The 24,039-nt window shown below is 55.6% G+C and overlaps 1 protein-coding gene across 6 annotated transcripts; it reads left to right on the top strand.

Moving 5' to 3' along the window:
- Positions 1–108: 108 nt before the first annotated feature.
- MTSS2 (MTSS I-BAR domain containing 2) lies at positions 109–23,802 on the top strand. 6 transcript variants are annotated; one of them, XM_023245580.2, is made up of 15 exons: positions 109–265; positions 5,178–5,239; positions 5,326–5,399; positions 6,204–6,288; positions 6,373–6,464; positions 6,550–6,624; positions 6,953–6,961; positions 7,902–8,059; positions 8,490–8,597; positions 9,479–9,576; positions 11,055–11,277; positions 19,660–19,734; positions 20,069–20,245; positions 20,425–20,590; positions 20,669–23,802. In XM_023245580.2, exons 1-15 carry the CDS (start codon positions 197–199, stop codon positions 21,412–21,414), a joined length of 2,217 nt encoding a protein of 738 aa, XP_023101348.1. In that variant the 5' UTR covers positions 109–196; the 3' UTR covers positions 21,415–23,802. The 6 variants fall into 6 exon arrangements, with proteins under 6 accessions (XP_023101348.1, XP_023101351.1, XP_023101350.1 ...); XM_023245583.2 differs by having other exon boundaries at positions 11,151–11,277; XM_023245582.2 differs by lacking the exon at positions 19,660–19,734.
- The last annotated feature ends 237 nt before the right edge of the window (positions 23,803–24,039 follow it).

The raw sequence follows: 24,039 nt of genomic DNA on the forward strand, positions 1-24,039 counted from the left end.
GCGCCATGGCCCGCGCCGCCCCGCCGCGGCCCGCCACCCCGGAGCGCCGCGCGGCCGGCCGCTGAGCGCCGCCCGGAGGCGGAGGCCCGGCCCGGCCTCGGAGCGAGCGCCCGCCGCGCCCGGCTCCCTTGGCTGCCGGCGCCCTGCTCCCCTGCCCGCGCCCGCCGTCGCCGCTGCCGCCCGGCCCGGCCCGAGCATGGAGACGGCGGAGAAGGAGTGCGGCGCCCTGGGCGGGCTCTTTCAGGCCATCGTCAACGACATGAAGGTAACGGGGTACGGCGGAGCTGGCCGCCCCGCGGGCGCGCGGGTGCGGATGTGGGTCCCCTCTGGGGACGAGTGACGGCGGGCATTCGGGCATCGCGCCGCGATGTGTGTGTGTCCTTGTCTGAACGTGTCCGGCCTGCGTCTGCTGTGCGCCTGGGTCTTGGGGCGCCCGTCTGAAGGGGTGTGGGTGTTGGTGTGTCAGGGTGCCCGTGCGGCGCCCCCGGTCTGTACCCGAGGTCGCCCGGGTCGTAGCGCCCCCGTGGGGTCCCAACCGGAGCCTGCGCACACGCGGGCTCTCTGCGCCCCCAACCCCCAAATCATGAATGGGCTTTCGCTCCGGGGTCGACTCTAAGGCCTTAAATTTAATGGGTCCGGGGTCTCGCCGGCCTCCGCCCCCTACCACCACTGTGCACCCTCCCCAGCCCCCCCACCCCCACACCCGCCCCGACGGCCCTGGAGCCCAGACAATGCTGTCACCGCCAAAGCAGGGAAAAATAAAGCGGAGAACCATTAACTCCTTCTCCGCCGGCCTCGGTCTCCGCGCTCGACCCTGTGACTGCCACCCCCCCCCCACACCCCCACTCCCACCCCCCAGATCTCCTGCAACAGGCCCTAGGAAGCTGCAGGACTCCAAGGTCTCCAAGCTGACTGTCTCTGCATCCCTAGGCCTCTGTCCTCACCTTGGGGGGGAGAAAGGAAGAGGGTTCGGGTTTCTGGAGCAACCCCAAGGGGGAGCCTACTACCATCCCAGACCTTCAGCACCAGTCCCCACCCCCCAGCCTTCGATTGGCCAATACCAGACAGGAGCCAGCCACCAACTCTTGGCCCACCATTAGCTCGCTAGGTGGGGAAACTGAGGCCTGGGAATGGCTCAAGGTCATTAAGGAGACTGTCTGACTCTCCCTGACCTCACCCCTCTCTGTTGATCCGCGGAGCAAGAGAGATCCTTTGCCCAGAGAGGCCAGGGTTTAGCAGGCCTGGGCGCCCAGACTGACTAGGCGGAGAGGGGTTCGAGCTCCAGTGACAGGATGCCAGGGGGGAGGCCGCGGGGGGGGGGGGGTGTCAGGTAGAGGAACAACGCTAGTACGCTTCTCCTCTGAGGCAGGATTGTGGGGCGGGGGAGAGCACTGGGCCCTTCACGTGAACTCCTCAGAGCCCCCACCTGAGAGCCCCCACCTTTGAAGCCTATCGCACACTCCCAAGTACACAACATAGAATCCCACGGTGACATCACAGGCCCAGGAGGCCATACCACACACCGGTGCAGCTAGCCGCACGGTGCCCAGGCGGGCCCTTCCACCAGAGGCTCCCAGTGCTGCCAGGGGAGCAGCCCCAGCCCTCAGAAGAGTCCTGAGGCCATCCTCACCTTGGACTACAGGGCTGGCAGCATATAGGCGTCCCCCACCCCCCACCATAGGGTGCTCCCCTGAGACCTCCATCCTTTGCAACTCTACCTGTGAGCCCCTCTGCCAGCCCTCAGAAGTTCTGGCCTCACTGCCCTCGGCAGGCCCTCCTGTGCTATGGACGTCACAGGCCTGGCACCGGGATCCCTTCCTGGGACCAGGCAGCCCAGACCACCCTCCCCCCAGCTACTCCCAGGGCTGGCAGAGAATGGGACCTTCCCACACCCTCCTCCCGCTGGCAGCCTCCCCGTAACACTGCAGAGAGCAGCAGCTTCTCTGCTCAGAGAAGAGGGGCAGGACTCTCCCTCCCTTTCCAGGCAATTTGCAAGGGACTTTGGGATCAGACTATAGCAGATTGCAGGCAGGATTCTCTGACTTGTGGAGGCGAACTGGGAAAGGTTTCACCTGGGGTGATGTCAAGTACTGATACTCACCTATGACACGTGCATGTGTTCGGGCCAGGGACAGAGCAGGGGACTGGGCCACCTGGAGGTCCATCCCCTGGATTGCATGGGGCGGGAGGAGGGGGGGGTTACAATTTCTGGCCATTGCCCTCAGTCATCTGAGCCACAGAAGCAGCAGGGCTTCCATAGAGGAAGGCGGCTGACTTGAAGAGATTGAGCTTGCCCCCGAGGCCTGTCCACAGCATGTCCACGAGCCCCAGGACAGCCCCTTGTAAGCACAGGCTCTGGCTGGGGGTGGCAGCATAGCGGGGAGTGAAGCCTCCTCAAGCTGCACCTGGAGCCTGAGGGCCGGGAGGAGGGCACCAGCTGAGGGTTGGAGCTTCCCCTGCCTTCTGTGCCTCATTTAACCACTCTGATGCCTGTTGGGTGCCATGCGGCCCACCAAAGCCCAGAGAGGGGCAGGGACTTGCCCAAGATGGCAGGACTGGGCGGGTGAAACACCTTCCACACGAGTGAAGGTGGCCTCCACTCAGCACTGACCCATCCAGAAAGTGGGGCCATAAACTAGGCCTGTCCTCTCAAGAGTGGGGAGTGTGTCCTGGACGTCAGCCCCGCTGGGTGGGAGGGGCTTCTCTCAGAGAGGCAGGGGTCATGCATCCCCTGTTTTTTAGCCAGCATTAACTGAGCGCTTACTGTATACTGGGCGCTGTGCTGTGCGTTTCCTTTTGCCTGCCTCCTCGAGTCTTCACACTGACCCAGTGATGTAGGTGTGGTTCCCCTCCTGATTTGACAGGTGAGGAAACTGAGGCTCAGAGAGGGGCCCTAGCCCAGGGTCACCCAAAAAGCCCTCTCTCAGGGATCACAGCATGGGTCGCTCACCCAGACAGCCCGTGTCGGGACTAAAACCACCACCAGGTCAGAGACAGAGTCTCCGAGGGCCGGGAGTCCTGCGGCCTCTGCGTCAGTCTTGTCCGGTCCACTTGAGCACCTCCAGTGGTGAGCATGTGACCTCTCCCCTCCAGCACAGCCCACTGCACTGGGGACAGAAAGGGCGTTTCTCCCGTCCCTGCAGTTCCCATTGCCTCCCACCCTTGCTGCCCGGATGTTCATCTCTCTGTACCCCTGGAAGTCGGTGGAGTGACTCGTCAGACGTGGGATCGGATCTTGCCCCTCCCACTTGGTGGCCTTTAGCAAGTCAGTTCATCTTTCTGAGTCTCAGCTTCCCGAACGATAGAGTGGGGGCGACAGTCGGATTTATTTCACAGGACTGCCCTGTGAAATATCCGATCCGACGCGACCACACAATGAAAAGGGCTTCGCGGGGTGCGCGGCCTACCACAGCCACTTGACGAGCAGTGGCAGTCACTGTCACTAGTGGTAGTGACCCAGAGTCTTAGAGCCCGACAGCCACGGCACGGCCAAGGTGAGGGCAGGGGCCCAGGTGAAGACTGAGGACCCTCCCCAGGGACACTGGCTGCTTCAGTCCTCAGAGACCAAGGTGCTCAGGTCCCTCTGCTGAGGAGGAGCTGGGCCCGGCCTCCCCCAAGTCCTGTCTTGCCCCCGCTGCACTGGGAGAGCTGCGGGTGTGACGGTCTGGGATGCAGTGAGCCTGACCGGCTGGAGGCTGGGGTGACGGGCCCCAGCCTAAGGACTTGAATGGGGTAGGAACTTGTCTGTCCCCAGCTTCTCCCAGTCCCTTGTGCTCCAAGGCTGCTGAGGAGCTGAGAAGGTTTCCTGGAGGTCAGGACGACTGTTTCTGGATCCCTGTCCCCTCAGCATTGTCTCCTCTCCCTGGAGGTCTTAGCAAGGCTTCGGGGCTGGGGGGCCGAGGTGGTGTGAGGCTGCCACCCTTCAGAAGACTCCTGAGGGTGCCAAGGGGAGGGTCAGCTCCTCGGGATTTCCAGGGGCAACCTACCGGGTTCCTTTGCCCTGAACTGCACCCACGTTCCTCTCCAGCCTGTGTGAACTTCTCAAATATTTGCTTTCCCTGGGCACTGGCAGGGCTGGGCTGGGCAGGGAGGGAGGGAATTTCTAAGGTTGTCAGAAGCTGCCGTGTTTCCTTTCCACCCCTGCAGGCTGTCCTCAGCTAGAGAAGCTGTCTCGAACCTGCCCCTGGGTTCTAGTCTGGCAGAGCCTCCTTCTGAAGCCTTGAGGGTTGGGGTCTCTGCCTTCCTTATTTCCCCAGCACCTCATCCTACATGGAAGGGAGGGTTAGAGGCCCTTGGGGGCTGGTGCTTTGCTGGCCTTGGGCTCCCCTTCAAGCATCAGGACTTCCACAAGGCCATCAGGCCACGGCTGAGGTTTCTCCAGGACCCGACAGCCATGGGAAGGCCCATTAGCCAGAAAAGCCCCTTGATCAGACTGGACAACTTGGTCGCCAAGAGTCCAGCCTCCCTACTGGGAAACCCCCTCCCAACTCAGAGCTTTGGGCCAGGCTGGGATAAAGGCCACACTGTGTCCCCAGGAGGGGAGGGGAGCCGGGGGTGGAGAAAGGTGGCTCTGTTGGCCACACAAGGCCCCATTCAGCCTGGGGCCTGGCTGTCCCGGGCGGGCTGGCTGGGCCCTGCAGCAGTCACAGCCTCCCTGGACCTGGGAATCACTGCTGCTAGCCTGGGATGGATGGGTGGCCTGGCCGGTAGCAGCTTCCGGAGCACAGGGTGGGGGCCCCCATTGAGACCTGGCATGCCTGAGCCCTGCCCTTGTGTCATGTGGACTACGTCACCTGTGTCCAGAGGGACACAGTGCCCCTCATGCTGCTTAGCCCAGAATCCCTGCCAGAACCCAGGGGAGCCCAGAGGGTACAGGACCTGCCATTTCTGTTTCCGTCTCCCCTGAGGGAGGATGTGGGCCAAAACGGTGGCCGCTGTAGACATTAGGCCAGACTTCCTGACAGGGAGGGAGGAATGACCAAAAACACCTGTTCCCAGGGCCAGGCCTTCCTCATGTCCCATGGCTCTGACCTTGGTCTTCTGTCATCCCAGAGGGGCCAGCAGCCTCCCTCTCCATGGGGCGGGGGCCACTGTCTCAGAAACTGCCGAGAGTCTGGATGGAGGCATGTGGGGAGCCTATCCATGGTGTCTGATTTCCTCTCCCATCTCCCCGGCAGAGCTCCTATCCCATCTGGGAAGACTTCAACTCCAAGGCCACCAAGCTGCATTCCCAGCTGAGGTGAGGCTGCTGAGGGTGCCCCAGCAGGGGAGGGGATAGGCAGAGGACACTTCACCCACAGAACATCCCACTCTCTGTCTCCCCAGGACCACTGTGCTGGCTGCTGTGGCCTTCTTGGATGCCTTTCAGAAAGTGGCCGACATGGCCACCAACACCCGAGGTGGGGGGGGGGGGGGGTGGCTGGAGGTTGGGTTTGCCCCAGGTTGGGAAAGGCTGAGTGGAGGATGAGTGAGGGAGAGGACACCCAGCCCAGAGTTGGGACCTTAAATTCCATTCCCTAATGAAATGGGCTGGTTGTGTAGAGAGTGAGCCTCTTATCACTAGCGGCATACAAGCAAGAGTGGGAGAACGGTGACAGGGATGTTACGGGGGCGGGCAGGGGGGCTTCTGTTCTTGCTATGGGCCGCCAGCTCGACCACAGTTGTCCAGCCTTCCGTAACAGTGAGTCTGATTATGGTGTCTCACCCCCTCATCTGCCTGTCTTAGAGCACACGGGGGCAGGCAAGCACTCCCCGTTGGCTTTGGCGTCTCTTCTGCCTTCTAGTTCAAGTAGTTCTCACTTTCAGGTGGTGAGAAATAAGGTCGCGCGGGCCCTTGCACTCTCACGCCTGCCTCTGGCACCTGGAGGGGATTCCGGTAGGGCTGGAGGGGATTTGGGCTGGCCCTTTGCACAGCCTCTAGCGCTGGCCTGACCACCAGAACACCCGCAGCTGCAGCAGGCGGGCACCGCCGGGAAGGGCAGGGCCTTGGTCCCGCAGAGAGGAGAGGAAAGTCGCGGCAAAGACTGAGGACCGCTCAAATCCCCACCCTCACGGATCCTTCCATCGCGGGACCGAGCGGTGCTGGGGGCGGGGCGCGGGTTGCGAGCGCGGCCTTCGTGGGCCGGCGCGCCACCTCGTGGCCGAGGCTGGGACTGCAGAAGCGCCTGCGGGCCCCTTCCCACGCTGCGCGCTTGCCTCGCCAGGGGCCACACGGGACATTGGCTCAGCGCTCACGCGCATGTGCATGCGCCACCGCAGCATCGAGACCAAGCTGCGGCAATTCACCAAGTGAGTGGGCGCCGCGGGTGGGCGGGAGTGGGTACGCAGTGAGACCGTCCCCTGGTGGCCCTGACCCTCACACCCCACCCACAGCGCGCTGCTGGAGAGCCTCATCAACCCGCTGCAGGAGCGCATCGAGGACTGGAAGAAGTCAGCCAACCAGCTGGACAAGGACCACGCGAAAGGTGGGCCCGGGGCTGGGGCTGGGGCCTCCTGTCCCCATCGTGCGGAGCCCCACATGACAGCATTCCTTTCTCATCCCCTGCACAGAATACAAACGAGCCCGGCACGAGATCAAGAAGAAGTCTTCAGACACGCTGAAGCTGCAGAAAAAAGCGCGCAAAGGTAGAGCCCACGGCTGCCCATGGTAGCATAGCCCCACGGGGCCCCGCTTGGTATACCCCCACATGCTATGGGGTACCCCAGGGAGTCATACTGGCCGGAGGGGCCCTATCCTGGACACAGGATCCTCCAACCTGCTGGGTGGGACTGAGGGAGCCTCCCTGCACCCCAGACCTGGTCCAGGCCTTCCTCTCTCAGGGAGGCAGCAGGAGGCCCAATAGGCCCAGGCACCCCACACCCCTGCCCCAGGAGCGGCTCTATCCATCCGGCTGTCTTTCACACATTCTTTCTCTGTCTCTCCTCCTCTCCTCCTCCCACATCCTTCCTGTAGAGCTACTTGGTAAGTCAAATGTCCCTCCCTCCAGCCGCTCCTCCCGTCCTTGTCCCATTTGTCTGTCTCCCCCAGCTCAGGGCCATTGGAAGGAGTCTCTCCAGGCCAAGGAGGAGCGAGGAAAGCGGTCGGTCCATCGAGGGAGGGGCCTGGGGCATAGTCCCCCTGGGGCCCTGGGGGCCCCTGGCCAGGGATGAGTCCCAGGCCACTGTTGGGTCAGTCTGCCAGGCCAAGAGGGGTTGGGCCGGGCGGGGTGGGGGGCACAGGCCCTGGCTGCCCCACTTCCCCCAGGCCCGCCCGGTCACCTGTTGCCTTCTCACTTCCTGACTCACCATCTCTACATCATCCTCTTGCCTCTCTCTGTCTTTCTCGCTGCTTCTTTGTGTTGCCGTTGTTGTCCTTGTGCATCGCTCCCTGAGCTGAGTGGGAGCGCACACTGAAATGACCCCCTTCCCTTCCCCCGGGGCCCAGCCCCTAGCTCTCCTTACCCCCCCACCCCTACCCCACCCCCCACACCCACACCCTTCAGTGGCCTGGCCTACAGCTGAGTCCCCGGGCTCTACTTTGTCCTGCTTCCACCCTCTCCCGGTGAGGTGAGGTGAGGTGAGGTGAGGTGAGGTGGTGCCGGCCCAAGGGCAGTGAGGCTGTCCAACCAAGGGGTTGGAAGTCTCAGCTGTGGAGGCCTCCGCTGGGCTCACCTGAGCTCTGCCCGCTCCAGGTCCTGGGTGGCTTTGCAGCTTTGGTGTCTTTGCTGTGTCCGTCTGTCCACTCTGCCTGCTCTGGGACCAACCCCTGCACAAGCCCTAGAGTCCTGGCTGCCCTCCCTGGTCCCCTGGCCCCCGTGGCAGGGCCCAGCCCCACGCCGGGGACACCACCACGGGGCCTGAGCCATGCACACAGCGAGCTGGGCCGGCGTCCCCAGCGCGGCCTCTCCTCCCAACCCCTCCAGGGAAAGGAGATCTGCAGCCCCAGCTGGACAGTGCCCTGCAGGACGTCAACGACATGTACCTGCTGCTGGAAGAGACAGAGAAGCAGGCGGTGCGCCGGGCCCTGATTGAGGAGCGCGGCCGTTTCTGTACCTTCATCACTTTCCTGCAGCCTGTGGTGGTGGGTCCCTCAGAGAGGTGTCTGAGCATCCCCACAATGGGGCTAGCTGAAGAGTTTCCAGGAATCTCAGGAAATCCCAAGAAGCAAGATGTGGGAGCCATTGGTGGGAGTCCTTAGGGGTGACTCGGAGGCCCCAGCAGGTTGGGCCATGCCTGTGGTTGACCACTTGACCCCTGAGAAAAGCCAGTTCTCAGTGATGCCTGGCTGGGTACCCTCAGAGCCACATGCTCGTAGCCCAAAGACACAGCTCGTAGCTCGTGTTGCACTAATTTGGTCTGGACGTACGGTCACACCAACCCCTGGGTGTCCAGGCCCAGGCTGCCTCAGACCCAAGCAGCACTGGATGAGAGAGGAGAGGCCAGAGGGGGCTCATTCCTCCAGGGTGGGGGGCAGGGGCAGGGCCAGAGGGTCTGACCCGCTGCTTCCTCAGAATGGCGAGCTGACCATGCTGGGAGAGATCACCCACCTGCAGGGCATCATCGACGACCTGGTGGTGCTGACTGCGGAGCCCCACAAGCTGCCCCCCGCCAGTGAGCAGGTTCGGCCAGCCATGGGACTGGGGGGCAGGGGAGGGGATGGCCTGCCATTAGTTGGAGACAGTAGAGGAAAAGAGGGGACAGAGAACCAGACAGGTCCCAACGTGCACGGTGGGACATCCGGGAGCACCTGTCCAGGCGAGGGATGGTGTGCCCAGGACCCAGTGGAGGCCTCAGTCTGAGAGCAGACGGGTAGAAGTCCCATGGGGCCTGGCCCTGTGTCTGCCCACAGGCTCCACCTGAGCAGGCCAGACCTGGTGACTCCTACCTCCACCCACACCCAGGACCCAGTACCTTCCCAGGCACACAAACAGGCACACCTGCCCATGCGGGCCACCCTGCTCAGCTCCCCACAGTGCTCCCCCTGCACTAGGATCAGTCCCATCTGACAGGCCTGTGGTGTTGCTCACTGGGCGCTGTGTGCCCGGCACTTTCCCCGGCCATCTCGTTGAATCACCCCAATGCGCTGCAAGACAAGAACCGTTGGGGGCACCTCACAGGAGGAAACAGGCTCAGTGAGGTTCCAGGAACTTGCCCAAGGGGCACGGCAGAGCCAGGACTTAAACCCCATGGTGTCCCTCATGGTCACTCTCTCGGCTCCTCTGCCAGTGAGTTCTGGGGACACCTGGTTCTCCCATGTCCCCTGCCTGGGGACAGCATCCCTGGGAAGCAGAGAGGGCAGTCTCCCTTGAGGTCCCCCCCACTCCGCCATCTGGCAGTCCTGCTTTCAGACTCCCCCGGGGGTCTCCTGCTGGGGCTTGGCTCTCAATAGGGAGGACGGGGGGTGGGGGGAGGGGGGCCTCTGGCCCCACCAGCCCTCTGGGGGTCCTCCAGAAAACAGGCTGAGCTGCCTCCAGTGACCTGCATCCATGTCCCTGTCCAGGTGATCAAAGACCTGAAGGGCTCTGACTATAGCTGGTCGTACCAGACCCCCCCATCATCGCCCAGCGGCTCCGGCTCTCGCAAGTCCAGCATGTGCAGGTCAGTGCGGGACTGACGGGGACAGAGGGGCAGGGACACCCCAGGAGGGAATGGGTAAGCTCTCAGCAAATCAGGAATCGCTTCAGGGCCTCAGAATTCACCCAACTGCGTCACCAAGGAATTTGTGAGCGTAGAGGACAAATGGACCCGTATCTCGAGACTGCTGCCAGTACAGGCATGTGCTAGCAGGAAGCAGGGGGCAAGAGCAGTTTCGTTTACAGAGCAATAACTATGTGCCGGTTGCCATGCTAAACGCTTTATGCATTTTCTTCATTGAATCCTAACACCACCGTATCAGGTGTGGTGTTGTCTCTGTTTCACAGAAGGGGAAACTGAGGCACAGAGTCCCATAATTTCACTACTAGGCTCTGCCCGGCCCAGCAGAGTCAGTGGGGGTGGGAGGATAGTAATAAGAACCTAAGACCAGGGAGGGGCACAGAGTCTTCTGGCAAGGTGTGCTGAGGCCACAAGGTAAGGGACACTCTAACCTGGCTGCTTCCTGGATGCAACCTGTGCCCGTGCTGGCCCCTGAAGTCTCGCTCAGTCACCATGCAGGTTCAGGATCAGGGACGCCTCCAGGGCTGGCCCCAGGGCAGGATTTGGAGGAGACATTTAAGATTCAAGGTTCTACAGGTGTGAGGGCAGTGAGCACACAGTGAGTTATTGATGAGGGGAGGCCCCTCTGCGCCAGGCTCCCTTTCCCCAGAACCACCTCTGGCTGAGCACCTGGGCATGAAAAGTAAGCCAAGCACAGCTATCGGCAGCTCCTGTATAGGGAGGAGGGTCTGGGTTTGCTGGACCCCAGGTGGGTGGCCGTCACAGCAGGGAGGGTTGATTGCAGAGGACACCCATGACCAAGGGTACGAGCTGAGGAGCTTCAGGGTCAGGCTCAGAAAGAAGGCAACCTTCAACTGCCAGGAACATTACCCGAGAGTGAAATGGTTGCACAGGGGATGTGAGCTGCAAAGGGCTGGACACCCTCCAGGGGGCGAAGGGAGTGAGGACAATGGTGGGTCCAGAATCCACATGGATCATCACCGCATGCTAGACATCCAGTTAGGATTGGATGGCAAATACCAGACTTTGACGAGGCAGTCCGGAAATGATCAGACTTGTGTCAGGTTCCAGCCCAACTGGGACGAGGTTGATGTTCAGTGACTGTTTCTCCATCACCAACCCAAAGTCTGCTGTTCTTAAAGGCAGAGTAGGAGGCAAAGAGACTGCTCAGCCCTGGGCACGCCCTGGAGCATTGGGGTGCTCTGGGGGCAGGCACTGGGCCAGCTCTGGTGTGCCATCCCCTGCCCTGTCCCAGAATCCAGCTCTTCTGTGGCACCTGGGTCTAAGGAGTTGTAGTCTGACATTGTCTTTTCCTTCCTTTGCCCCTCACCTCTCTCCTCCACCCTCGTCTGTCACCCTCCCCTCCACACACACCTTTGTCTCCCCGTCTGGCTGCTGTACCCCTTCCCTCACTCCCCCAGCGCCCCCAGCAGCAGTAGCAGTGCCAAGGGTGGCGGAGCCCCATGGCCTGGGGGTGCCCAAACATACTCACCCAGTTCCACCTGTCGCTACCGCAGCCTGGCACAGCCAGCCGCCACCACCGCCCGACTCTCCAGCGTCTCCTCCCACGACTCTGGCTTCGTCTCCCAGGATGCCACCTACTCCAAGCCCCCCTCACCCATGCCTTCAGACATCACCAGCCAGGTGAGAGGGTGTCTGCAGGGCCTACAGGTCTTGAGACTGGCCGGGACGTCCCCAGGACCACCTCACTGGGGACCAACCTGGCTAAGGAGAGGTGGGGAAGGTCTTAGAGCAGTCAGCATCTGCCACAGCCATGTCAGCAAGGGGCTTTGTGGCCCCACTACCTCCTCATTTCCTGATTCCTTACCTACCGCCTTCTTCCAGCCATGGGACCCCAAGGGGGCAGCTTAGCAGCTCTGATCACTTGTGACCCTCCCCCCTGCATTAGGCTTATTGTGACAAGGTGGCTGGTCCTAGGAGGCATCCCCAGGAGCCCCAGGACATCCTCCTGCTTCTGCACACTTGGGCCAACTCACTCTGAACCCAGAGATTGGTCCACGAATCTCCTCAGATGAAGGCTCAGATCCTTACAGCCTCAGTGAGATGGGCAAACACAGGGGCCACAGTAGAAAACAGAGGGAGGTCAGGCCACCTGCCCAGGGGGCTATCCTCAGGGTATCAGGAGTGACTGCATTTGGATACAGTCTCCTATTCCTCCCCCATCAAGGCTAGTGCCTCCATTTGGACTGAGCATTTTATGTTTTGCTGGTTTTTTTGCTCAAAGATGTCCCTATTATACTTCCAGTCTCTCTCCCCTGCGGGCTCATTCCCGTCAGTACACAAAAGAACTCCAGTATCACGCATTTTAAATTTTTTTAATGTTTTATTTATTTTTGAGAGAGAGACAGAGTACAAGTGGGGAAGGGCAGAGAGAGAGGGAGGCACAGAATCCAAAGCAGGCTGTAGGCTCTGAGCTGTCAGCACAGAGCCCGATGGAGGGTTCGAACTCGTGAACCCCAAGATCATGACCTGAGCTGAATGAAGTCAGACGTTTAACCGACTGAACCACCCAGGCACTCTTAGTATCACGCATCTTAAAAGCCCTCCCTTCCTTCCATGTTATCCTCCAGTCACCTAGCTTCCTTCACAAGGAAATTTAAGAGTTGTCTGCACTGACCAATTCTACCTATTTCTCATTCACTCCTATCAGCTTCACCTATTTATAACTGAAAAATTTTAGATTTGCTAATTTCTCCCATATAGTTCCATCCATGTTTGCTGTACATATTTTGAGACTGTTTTATTAGGTGCAGACAAGTTTAAGATATTAAGTCTTCATAGTGAATTCAGTCTTCTAACATGATGGTCCTCTGTTCCTTACAATGCTTTCTAAAAGCCTGTTTCGTCTGATATTACTACAGCTATCTCAGCTTTATCCTGTTCAAGATTTATATTACCATTTCCCATCTGTTTTATTTTTTTAATGTTTGTTGATTTCGCAAGAGAGAGAGAAAGAGAGCAGGGGAGGGGCAGAGAGAGAGAGACGGAGAGAGAGAATCCCAAGTAGGCTCCATGCTGTCAGTGCGGAGCCCCGTGTGGGGCTGGATCCCAGGAACTGTGAGATCAGGACCCAAGTTGAAATCAAGAGTTGGAGGCTTGGGGCACCTGGGTGACTCAGTTGGTTGAGCGTCCGACTTCGGCTCAGGTCACGATCTCACAGTTCATGGGTTCGAGCCCCGCGTCGGGCTCTGTGCTGACGGCTCAGAGCCTGCAGCTCGTTTCCGATTCTGTGTCTCCCTCTCTCTCTGCCCCTCCCCCACTCATGCTCTGTCTTTATTTGTTTCTCAAAAATGAATACATGTTAAAAGAAATTAAAAAAAAAAAAGAGTTGGAGGCTTAACCAACTGAGCCACCGAGGCACCCCTCCCATCTCTTTACTTTTAAACTCACTATATCCTTATGTTTTAGATGAGTCTCTTATAAACAACAGATGCCTAGATTCTCTTTTATCCAGTCTGACAATCTCTATCTTTTGATTTGGCATTTTTAGTCTACTTCTCTTTATTGTGATTATTGACATATTTGGACTCCTGTCTTTTTATACATTCTACTTTTTCTGTGCCTCTTATGTCTCTTCCCTTGTCCTTTACTTTTTTTTCCTTCTCTCATTTGTTTCCCTCTACTAAACTGTAAGTTATATTGTACTTCTTTTATAGGATATCTTGAAATTTTACCATGCATTCTTAGGCCCAACTCCTGAATAATTCAAAGACTTCAATAAATATTTTAACTTCAGTCACCAGTGGGTTCTCCCAACTTATAAGCTAATATATATTATTCTCTACTTTTTTATAACACTCACAGATGACATTTTTCTTCTCCTCCTCCTCCCCCTCCTCCTCTACCACCTCCTCCTTCTTTTTCCTTTTTAAAGATTTTATTTTTAAGTAATCTATACACCCATTGTGGGGCTCAAACTTAAAACCCTGAGATCAAGAGTCTCACGCTCCAACTAGGCCAGCCAGGCACCACATGACATTTATTTTCTTAACTTTACTATTATTTTGTGCATACAGTATTTGTCTAGATTTACCCATATGTTTACACATTTCTTTGTTCATCATTTGTTCTTATACCTTAACTCTTCTTCTTTCTGAAGTATACAGCACATCCTTTAGAAGTTCTTTTAGAACAGATCTGTAGTGGTAAATTCTCGGGGTTTTTTTAAATCTGTAAACATGCTTCCTTTTGTCGTCTGTCTTGAAAGTGTTGCCAGGGACACAATTCTGATGTGACAGTTATTCTCTCTCCACCACTTGGAAGGTATTTTTCCACCGTGTCCTGGCTTCCATTGTCGATTGAGAGGTCTGCCATCAGTCAGATTGTTGGGCCTTTGCGTCCCTGGTCACTTGTAACATCTTTGCTCTTCAGTTTGTGCTTAGTTGCAGATTTGTTTTTATTTAGTCTCATTTGATGGGTTTGTATTCCTGTATCTTCATATTCATGTCTTTCACGTGTTCTGGAAATTTTCAGCCGTGATTTCTCTATTCCTACTTTGGCTCTGTTCTCTCCTTCTGAGATTCCAATTCAGTGTGTTGCTGGACCTTCTCATTTATCCTTCTGTGTATGGTTCTCTCAGTTCACATTTTCCTTCTCCCCGCCTCTCAGTATGATGTTCTGGATCATTTAGTCAGGTCTGTCTTCCAATTTACTTTTCAACTCTAGGTTACAGCTTTTTAACCTTTCCATTAAGGCTTTTTTCCTAAACTGTTATTTTGAAATAATTTCAGTCTTGTAGAAAAGTTGCAAAAAGAGTAGAGAGTTCCCACCTGCTCCTCCCAAGCTCCCCTAACGTTAACCTGTTATGTAGCTACCAAACCAGGAACGAACACTGGCACAATACTATTAACTAACCTATGGTCTTTTTCCAAATGTTGCCCGTTTTCTCACTCAGATCCCTTTTCTGGTCCAGGAGTCCAGGATCCAGCGCAGGACCCTGTGTCGCATCTAATTGTTGTATCTTTTGGGGCTTCTCCAGTCTGTAGCACCTCTACAGCCCTTCTTCTTTCATGTCTTTGATGCTCTTGAAGAATACCAGTCAGGTATTTTATAGAACGTCTCTCAGTTTGGGTGTGTCCTGTGTCTTCACATAATTAGATGGAGGTCATACATTTCTGGCAAGAATACCATAGCAATGGTTTATTGCTGTTCTTCATCCTCACCAGCCCTTGGTATTTTGCATCTTTTTCATTTAAGCCCTTCTGGGGGGTGTATAGTGGTAGCGCCTGTGTTTGAAATTCGTCCTTCCCTAATGAGGAATGAGATTGAACACCATTTCCTACTTCTGAAGGCCACTTGGCTGTCCTCTTTTATGAAGGACCTATTCAGGTTTTTGCCCATTTTTCTACTAAGTTTTTTTTTTTTTTTTTTCTTATTGATCCTAGAACTCCTTATGTATTATGGATACAACACCACTCCTTCATCTGGGGTTTTCTCTGAGCCTTTACTCTTAATTGGGTCTTTTAATGACCTAAAATTCTTAATTTTATCTTTTTTAATATAATTTATTGTCAAATTGGTTTCCATACAACACCCAGTGCTCATCCCACTAAGTGTCCTCCTCAGTGTCCATCACCCACTTTCCGCTGTCCCCCAGCGCCCATCAACTCTCAGTTTGTTCCCTGTATTTAAGAGTTTCTTATGAGAAAAAAAAAAGTTTCTTATGGTTTGCCTCCCTCCCTCTCTACAACTTTTTTTCCCCCTTCCCCTCCCTCATGGTCTTCTGTTAAGTTTCTCCAGATCCACATATGAGTGAAAGCATACGGTATGTGTTTTTTCTCTGACTGACTTATTTCACTTAGCATAATATGCTCCAGTTCCATCCATGTTGCTGCAAATGGCCAGATTTCATGCTTTCTCATTGCCAAGTAGTATTCCATTGTATATATAAAGCACATCTTTATCCATTCGTCAGTTGATGTACATTTAGGCTCTTTTCATTTGGCTATTGTTGAAAGTGCTGCTATAAACATTGGGGTACATGTGCCTCTATGCATCAGCACTCCTGTATCCCTTGGGTAAATTCCTAGCAGTGCTATTGCTGGGCCACGGGGTAGATCTATTTTTAATTTTTTGAGGAACCTCCACACTGTTTTCCAGAGCATCTACACCCGTTTGCATTCCTACCAACAGTGCAAAAGGGTTCCCCTTTCTCCACATCCTTGCCAGCATCCATAGTTATCCTGATTTGTTCATTTTAGCCACTCTGACTGGCGTGAGGTGGTATCTCAGTGTGGCTTTGATTTGTATTTCCCTGATAAGGAGTGACGTTGAGCATTGTTTCATGTGTCTGTTGGCCATCTGGATGCCTTCTTTAGAAAAGTGTCTGTTCATGCCTTCTGTCCATTTCTTCACTGGATTGTTTTTCAGGTGTGGAATTTGGTAACTTCTTTATAGATTTTGGATACTAGCCATTTATCCGATATGTCATTTGCAAATATCTTTTCCCATTCCGTTGATTGCCTTTTAGTTTTGTTGATTATTTTTGCTTTTAATTCCCTTGCCTTTGGAGATGTGTCAAGTAAGAAATTGCTGCAGCAGAGGTCAAAGGGGTTGTTTCCTCCTTTCTCCTTTAGGGTTTTGATGGTTTTCCTGTCTCACATTCAGGTCTTTCATCCATTTTGAGTTTTTTTGTGTGTATGGTGTAAGAAGGTGGTCTGGTTTCTTCCTTCTGCATGTGGGTGTCCAGTTCTCCCAGCACCATTTGCTAAAGAGACTGTCTTTTTTCCATTGGATACTCTTTCCTGTTTTGTCAAAGATTAGTTGGCCATATATTTGTGGGTCCAATTCTGGGTTCTCTATTATATTCCATTTTTGTGCCAATACCATACTGTCTTGATGATTACAACTTTGTCGTAGAGGCTAAAGTCTGGGATTGTGATGCTTTGATTTTCTTCAATATTATTTTGGCTATTCGGGGCCTTTTGTGGTTCCATACAAATTTTAGGATTGCTTGTTCTAGCTTTAAGAAGAATGCTGGTGCAATTTTGATTGGGGTTGCATTGAATGTGTAGATTGCTTTGGGTAGTATTGACATTTTAACAATATTTATTCTTCCAATCCATGAGCATGGAATGTTTTTCCATTTCTTTGTGTCTTCTTCAATTTCCTTCATAAGCTTTCTATGGTTTTCAGCAAATAGATCTTTTACATCTTTGTAAAACTGTTCATTTTAATGGATGTCCAGTGTATTCATTTTTTAAAATTTCCAAAATTTCCAATGCTTTTTGTATCTTGAGATATGTTTGTGTACTCTAAGGTCACAAAGACATTTTCTTCTGAAAGCCTTTTTCTTTTACCTTTTTCATTTAGATCTGCAGCTCATCAGGAATTGATGGGGGGGGCAGGGGGGCGTATGAGATGGGGGTCCTTTTTTCCATACAGATATCTAATTAGCAATTTATTGAAAAGGCCACCTTTTCCCCCCTGCACTGCAGTGTTACCTGTATACCTGTAGCTGTTTTGGAAGTTTGTGTTCTTTTTATTTTTTTTAATGTTTGTTTACTTTTGAAAGTGGGGAGGGGAGGGACACAGGATCGGAAGCTGGCTCTTTGCTGACAGCAGCGAGCCTGATGTGGGGTTCGAACTCACAAACTGTGAGATCATGACCTGAGCCAAAGTTGGACACTTAACCAACTGAGTCACCCAGACACCCAAGGAAGTTTATATTCTGTTCTGCTGGTTGAATTGTGCTCTTTTACAATACCATACTAGTCTTCATTATTGTAACTTTATAAACATTTTTGATACCTGGTAACAGAAGTCTTCCAGCTTTGTTATTCTTCAGTATCACCTTGGCCTTTGTAATTCCTTATATTCCTTAATACCAGCTTGTCAGTTTCCATCAGAAAAACAGTAACAACACCTCCTGGGGTTTTGGCTGGGATTGCATAAATCTGTCCATTTATTTTGGCTTTTCCTTTTCTCAGTAAGGTTTTGCAGTTTGCATGTAAAGATCTTGCACGTCTTTCACTGGATTTTTTTTCTTGGGTAGTTGATGTTTATTGATGCTATTTTAAATTATATTGGCTTTGTCGGATTTTTTTTTGTTGGCTGCTGCTATTTAGAAACTTGATTTTTTTTTTTTTTTGGTAAATTGATTTTATTAAGTTATATTAAAATCACTTAGGTCTGATAATTATAGATTCTTTTGAATATTCTACCTATACAACAATCATGTCTTTTATAAATAATGACCACTGTTTTCTTCCTTTCCAATCCTTTTGCTTTTTACTGCTTTTTCTTGCCTTATTGCCTGCTAGGACTTCCAATGTTGAACAGAAATGGTGATGGTAGCCATCTTTTTTTTTTTTTTTTTAAGTTTGTTTATTTTGAGAGAGATGTATTGCGAGTAGGGGAGGGGCAAAGAGGGAGGGAGGGAGAGAACCTCAAGCAGTCTCTGCACCATCACGGTTTCTCACGAAACTGAGATAGTGACCTGACCTAAAATCAAGAGTCAGACGCTTAACCGACTTAGCCACCCAGGCATCCCGATCCTGGGCATCCTTATCTTTTTCCCATCCTCAGAGGGAAAGGTATTGATATTTTTGAAGATCCCCTTTATCAGATAAGGAAGCTCTCGTCTAGCCCTGTTTAAGTGTTTGTTCATGAATTAGCCCTAAATTTCTCCACTGACTGTTCCAAGTGCCTTTTCCATTGGTTTTTGCTTTAACAATTACATTGATAAACATCCAAATTTGTTGCTTTGCTTCACCTGAATCCTCACCTGTGATGCTTTGTTTCCTTTTGTTTTGGTGATCTTGGTTCATCACAAACTGAAATATCCCAGTATCTAAATTAAGGATGATTTGGAGAGTTTGACAGGGCAGAGGTGCTGTAATAATGGACCCCATCACAGGGTGAGCTCTCCACCTAGCCCCTTGTCCAGTCTCCCAACCACTGTGCTGCACTCCACATGTGCCCCCAGGAGCCCTCGTGGTCCTGTGCCCACCCTGGCTGCTTTTATCTTCATTCTTTTTTTTTTTTTATTTGTTTTGAGAGAGGGAGAGAGAATCCCAAGCAGGCTCTGCACTATTAGCACAGAGCCTGACACGGGGCTCAAACCCACAAACCACAAGATCATGACCTGAACCGAAGTCAGACACTTAACCAACTGAGCCTCCCAGGCGCCCCTTCATTCTTGTGTTTTCTTTGCAGTTGGGGGTTTCCCATGGCACCTACTCCCCACAACCGGCCAAAGCAGGAGTCTCCCCTGTACACTCTGTCCGCTCAAAAGTGGACTTGCGCCCCCCCCCCAGTCTATGAAATAGTCCTTGAGGTGTCCACGATGCCTCTGTGCCCTCTGATGGACCCCCAGCAGCTTCAGCACTGCTGACCATCCTTCTCCTCACGGGCAGGTCCTTCTGAGTTCTGTGACATCATCTGCTTACGGTTTTCTAACCACCTCTCTCTGGCAGTTCCTTGTTTCTCTCCTTCACCGGACCCTCCTCTTCTTGCCAGCCACTAAATGTGGGTGCGCCTGAGGTCCTTGAACCTTTTCTCTAACTGTCCTCACTGCCAAGGTGACCTTCCTCTGTCTCAAGGCTGTTGGATTTGTGAATCCAACCTTGACTTCTCCTTAAACTCCAGACTTGTAAATGCAGTTGCTGACATTGTATCTGTCCGTAGATACCTAACAGGCAGCTCAGCTCTGCATGTGCAGGATGGAACTCTAGACTCCCTACTTCCCCCACGCCTGACCTTCTGAGACAACAGGGACACTGTCAACCCTGCTGTCCTTCCTAGCATCCCTCCTTCCCTTGCCCACCAAATCCAGGCCATCAGCAGCCGCAAGTCCTGTCGTTCATTCTCAAAACCTATGGTTCTTGGGTTGGGCCACGGGGTTGGTCAGTGCCCACAGTGTGCGCTCGGCCTGCAGACGCTCGCAGGGGCGGCGGGGTGTGGTGCTGAACTCGAATGTCCTGCTGCATGCCGGTGCTGTGACCAGGTATCTTCTCTCCTTGCCTCCCTGCCCCGTTCGCCCACCTGCTCTCCTCTGCATGGCAGAAGTCCTCCAGCTCTGCGTCCTCGGAGGCCTCGGAAACCTGCCAGTCTGTTAGCGAGTGCAGCTCCCCCACCTCGGTCAGTGTTCCCCGCCTGCAGTGGGACTCAGGGAGGGTCCGGGGCCTACCAGAGTGGGGAGCAGAGTGCCTGCTCCCTGCAGGAAAAGCCGCCTGGGCACACCTGCAGCCACTCCCAACACCTCACATCTTTCCTTCCTGAGTCATGCCATCCTACCCCTGGGACTGGCAGGAACCAGGGGTCATGGCACCCTCCATGCTCTGCCCTTGACAGTGATCTTGAGCCTGAGGCCCCACACGGGCCTGAAAACCCTGTATCTCAACTGTAGTGAGAGGACCCTCAGCCGTGGACGGCAGGGCCAAGGGTCCCCTGACCCATCTGCCATGCCCTGCAGGACTGGGCCAAAGCAGGTCCCCATGAACAGCCCTCAGGCACCAGCCTGCAGAGGAGGAAGGACCGACTGGAACACCCCCGGGACACAGAGCCAGGCCTGGCCAGCGGGGGCACCCTGGGCCCCAGCGGAGAGGAGGCACCAAGACCACGCATGTCCCCTGCCACCATCGCAGCCAAGGTAGGCATCAGCTCCCCTGGCAGCCCAGCCAGTGCCCCCGTTCACTCCCAGGTCAGTGCCAGGAGACCCGGCAGGTGGTCTCGGGGCCAGCTCCATCCACCTGGTGGGAGCTACCCAGAGTCCGAGCCGAGGGGGGCAGCGGGGAGCCAGGCCTCAGCCTGCAGTCTTACCACCCCCAGCATGGTGAAGAGGTGTCCCCGGCGGCCAGTGACCTGGCCATGGTGCTGACCCGCGGCCTGAGCCTGGAGCACCAGAAGAGCAGCCGGGACTCTCTGCAGTACTCCAGTGGCTACAGCACGCAGACCACCACGCCATCCTGCTCCGAGGACACCATCCCCTCCCAAGGTAGGCCCCGGGGCTGGGGCTGGGGCACCGGGCCTTCACATGCCCCAGGCCCCAGCCCACGGCATCCCGTGCCCCCAGGCTCCGACTACGACTGCTACTCGGTGAATGGGGACGCAGATGGCGAGGGCCCGGCCGAGTTCGACAAGTCCTCCACCATCCCCCGCAACAGCAACATTGCCCAGAATTACCGCCGCCTGATCCAGACCAAGCGCCCGGCCTCCACCGCGGGGCTGCCCAGCGCCTCGGGCGCTCCCCCCGGCGTGGCCACCATCCGCCGCACACCCTCCACCAAGCCCGCCGTGCGCCGCGCGCTCTCCAGCGCTGGCCCCATCCCCATCCGGCCGCCCATCGTCCCCGTGAAGACGCCCACAGTGCCCGACTCCCCTGGCTACGCAGGGCCCACACGGGCGGGCAGCGAGGAGTGCGTCTTCTACAGCGACGAAGCTGCCTCGCCCCTGGCACCAGACCTGGCCAAGGCCTCACCGAAGAGGCTGAGCCTGCCCAACACGGCCTGGGCCAGCCCTGCCCCAGAGGCAGCCAGCTACCCCGGGCTGGCGGACGACGACGAGCAGCAGCAGCTGGCCGCCAACCGGCACAGCCTGGTGGAGAAGCTCGGGGAGCTGGTGGCGGGCGCCCACGCGCTGGGCGAGGGCCAGTTCCCCTTCCCTACAGCCCTGACCGCCACCCCTGCAGAGGAGACGCCCAGTCCGCCCCCGGCAGCCTCCGGCGACCCCCCGGCCGAAGACATGCTGGTGGCCATCCGGCGCGGGGTTCGTCTCCGCAGGACCGTCACCAACGACAGGTCGGCGCCCCGCATCTTGTGATGGCACTGCCCTCCCGCCCTCTGGCCCCGCGAGAGGCAGGTGGCCTGGCTGGTGAACAGTGGCCACTCAGAGCGAAGGCAACAACAAGGGAAGAGCAGAGCCAGGCAAGCTTTTGGTTTTTCGTTTAAGTCACGCGAGGAAAAGCCACTTGATGGAAAGAGACACTCACCTTGGATTTCCACATTTAAACAGGAAGTGACTTCTTTAACAGAGCTCGCCAGCTCCGAGCCTGCAGGCCTTGAACTGGATTTGGAGCCTGTTTTATACGTTTCTCACCTGCTCTGCCCCTCCTCTTCCTCTTCCACAGGCCCTGCCTTTTCCACATCTGGCCTGGGCCCGCAGTGCCACAGCTTAGCTGACCTGACCCCACTTCTCCCCTCGGTTGGCGGTGCCTGGGGCTTCTCCTGAATGCTGGGCCCCACAGCCCTCCACCAGGCCCCTCTCCTTCCTTCTCTGCACCTGTCTCAAGCTCCTCTCAATCAGGGATGTGGGCTGTCTGTGGAGGGGCCAGGCACCCAATCGGCTAAGGTGTCAGATTTGACTGAAAAGCTCCACAGAGTGGCATTTGGGGGGCAGACTGAAGTTGGGAGGCCCAGCCTGCTGTGGAGGAAGGAGGCCCAAGGGCCACCGGCCCCAAGTTGAGTCTTGGGAACCCACACAGAAGAGGCTGTGGACCCCGAGATGGATCCCATCCTGGCTTACCCGCCTCTGGGAGGTACAGCCAGGGTTGAGGGGCAGGGCAGCAGGGAAGAAGTCCAGAGGCCTGAGGGTCAGATGTATGGTCCTCATCTGGGCATGTTGAGACTTTAACTCTCGTGGCACTTTGGTCATGGTTTTGGCCACCTGTGGGGGTAGGGCTGGAACTGCACAGGGTGTGGGGGGTTATTTTATGAATATAATAAAATAGAGCTGACTGGACAAGGACTGTGTGTGGGGACAGGGTGGACGGTACAGGGTGTCCGAGAGTGCCTGAGGGACAGGGGTCCTCGCAGTGGCCTGGCGGGCCCACGGCAGGAGAAGGAGGGCCTAATTGGCTTCCCCAAAGCCAGGGGGCAGCTGTTTTTTTTCCTCCAGATTCTGGAGCAAAGCCAAAATAAGGTTGGAGAGGGCCAGGGTGGGGCCTCTAGTACGTCTGCTTAGATGGGAGCAGGGGCAGTCCAGGGAGATTGGCTTTGACTCTCTGTTGCCAGAGGAGATGCCATCCCGGTGCAGTACCCCCCACCCTGGAGTCCAGTCTGCGCTAGGTGCGGGGTGGGGGTGCCCTCCCCTCCACGTACCGAGGCATGCCAGCTCTAAGCAGGTAGAAGCAGGTGCGTCTAGGGCGAGCAGAGGGCTTCCTGTTGTCCCGCAGGCCAGCAGAGAGAGCAGCCAAGCTCACAGGGCAGCGGGACCACAAGGCAGGGGCCTCCCAGGGTCAGGAGAGCAGGCTTTTCCTGGTTGGGGTGGGATGGGGTTGGGTCTGAGTCTCAGCGCCAGACTGGAGCTCCCGGCAGTTCTGCAGGGAACTGGGGTCCAAGCAAGGCAGCCAGGCAGCTCTGAGGAACCAAGGATGCCCCCGAGTGGATGGAGCCCCCCAGGCTCCCCAAGGGGAGACGGAGAATGGTATCTGTAAGTCGCTAGGTCTGAGAACAGCCTCGCTGAATGCTCAGGCCAACCCGAGAGCCCAAGTGTGGGCACCTGGAGAGAGTCCAGGCAAGGGAGGGCCCGAAGAGGCCGGGAGAGCAGGTGGCCAGTTTGGGAAGCCCCGGGGAGGGGTGTACCCAAGTGGGCTGAGGGAGTGAGATGCAGGATGTGTGATGTGAGCAGGGTAAGGAGTGGTGGGGTGGGGGGTGGCTCGGGAGGCCCAAGGAGGGGGTGGGCATAGCACAGCCACCCTCCCAGACTCGTGCCCCCTCTCCTCCAAGCCACCCCAGGGCTGTACATAACTCCCCCATCCCCCTGACCACCTCTCTCCCATTTAGTGACCACCTCTTAGGCCCACCCCCTTGGGATCCGAGCCAGCCATCCCACATCACAAACTTCGGTTTGGGGGACTTCTTTACGTTTTTTTTTTTTTCATTTTGTACAGAGAAATATTCTTTTCAAAAGCGTCTTTTGACTGAAGTAACTTTTCTGGTGCTGTTGTTAACTTGTTCCTTTTTTTAATTTATTTCCCCACCCAAGTCTCCCCTCCTGGTTCCTACTCACCCTTTCTTCCCTCCACCTCTCCCCACCCCACCCCCATCCCATCTGAACCATTTTGTTTCTTTTCTTTCTGTCCGTTTCTGGATAAATTATCCTCTCCTCCCTGCCCCCTCCCCCCCCCCCCCCGATTTAAATAGTCACTGCTACAAGTAACAAATGCACTGTGAAGATTCCAGTATTAATAAAGTTGTACTGTAATTAACACCCCTGCCTCCGCCTGGCTTCCTCCACCCTGTTCACCTGCCCCTGCGCAGCGCTGGCACCCTGCCCTTTCCCATCCGATCCCGGCTGAGGGGCAGGAGTGGTCAGGTCCTGTATCAGGACCTATGCTTTTGAATACCTCCACTCTGTCTCTGCAGGTGGCTGTCTTGGGACAGCCCAATGAAGCCAGCGAGGGTGGCCAGGAGACACTGGGAAGGATCAGCCTGACACCCTCTGCCC

The sequence above is a fragment of the Felis catus genome, chromosome E2, assembly GCF_018350175.1.
Source record: "Felis catus isolate Fca126 chromosome E2, F.catus_Fca126_mat1.0, whole genome shotgun sequence".
NCBI classification, from domain to species: Eukaryota; Metazoa; Chordata; class Mammalia; order Carnivora; family Felidae; genus Felis; species Felis catus.

What these genes read in the sequence shown, in the direction of transcription:
- MTSS2 (XM_023245580.2), top strand. Translation starts at nt 197, where the DNA reads ATGGAGACGGCGGAGAAGGAGTGCGGCGCCCTGGGCGGGCTCTTTCAG. An exon ending in AAGCTGCGGCAATTCACCAA is followed by an intron (nt 6,289 to 6,372) that starts GTGAGTGGGCGC and finishes CCCCACCCACAG; the next exon opens with CGCGCTGCTGGAGAGCCTCA. An exon ending in GGACACCATCCCCTCCCAAG is followed by an intron (nt 20,591 to 20,668) that starts GTAGGCCCCGGG and finishes CCGTGCCCCCAG; the next exon opens with GCTCCGACTACGACTGCTAC.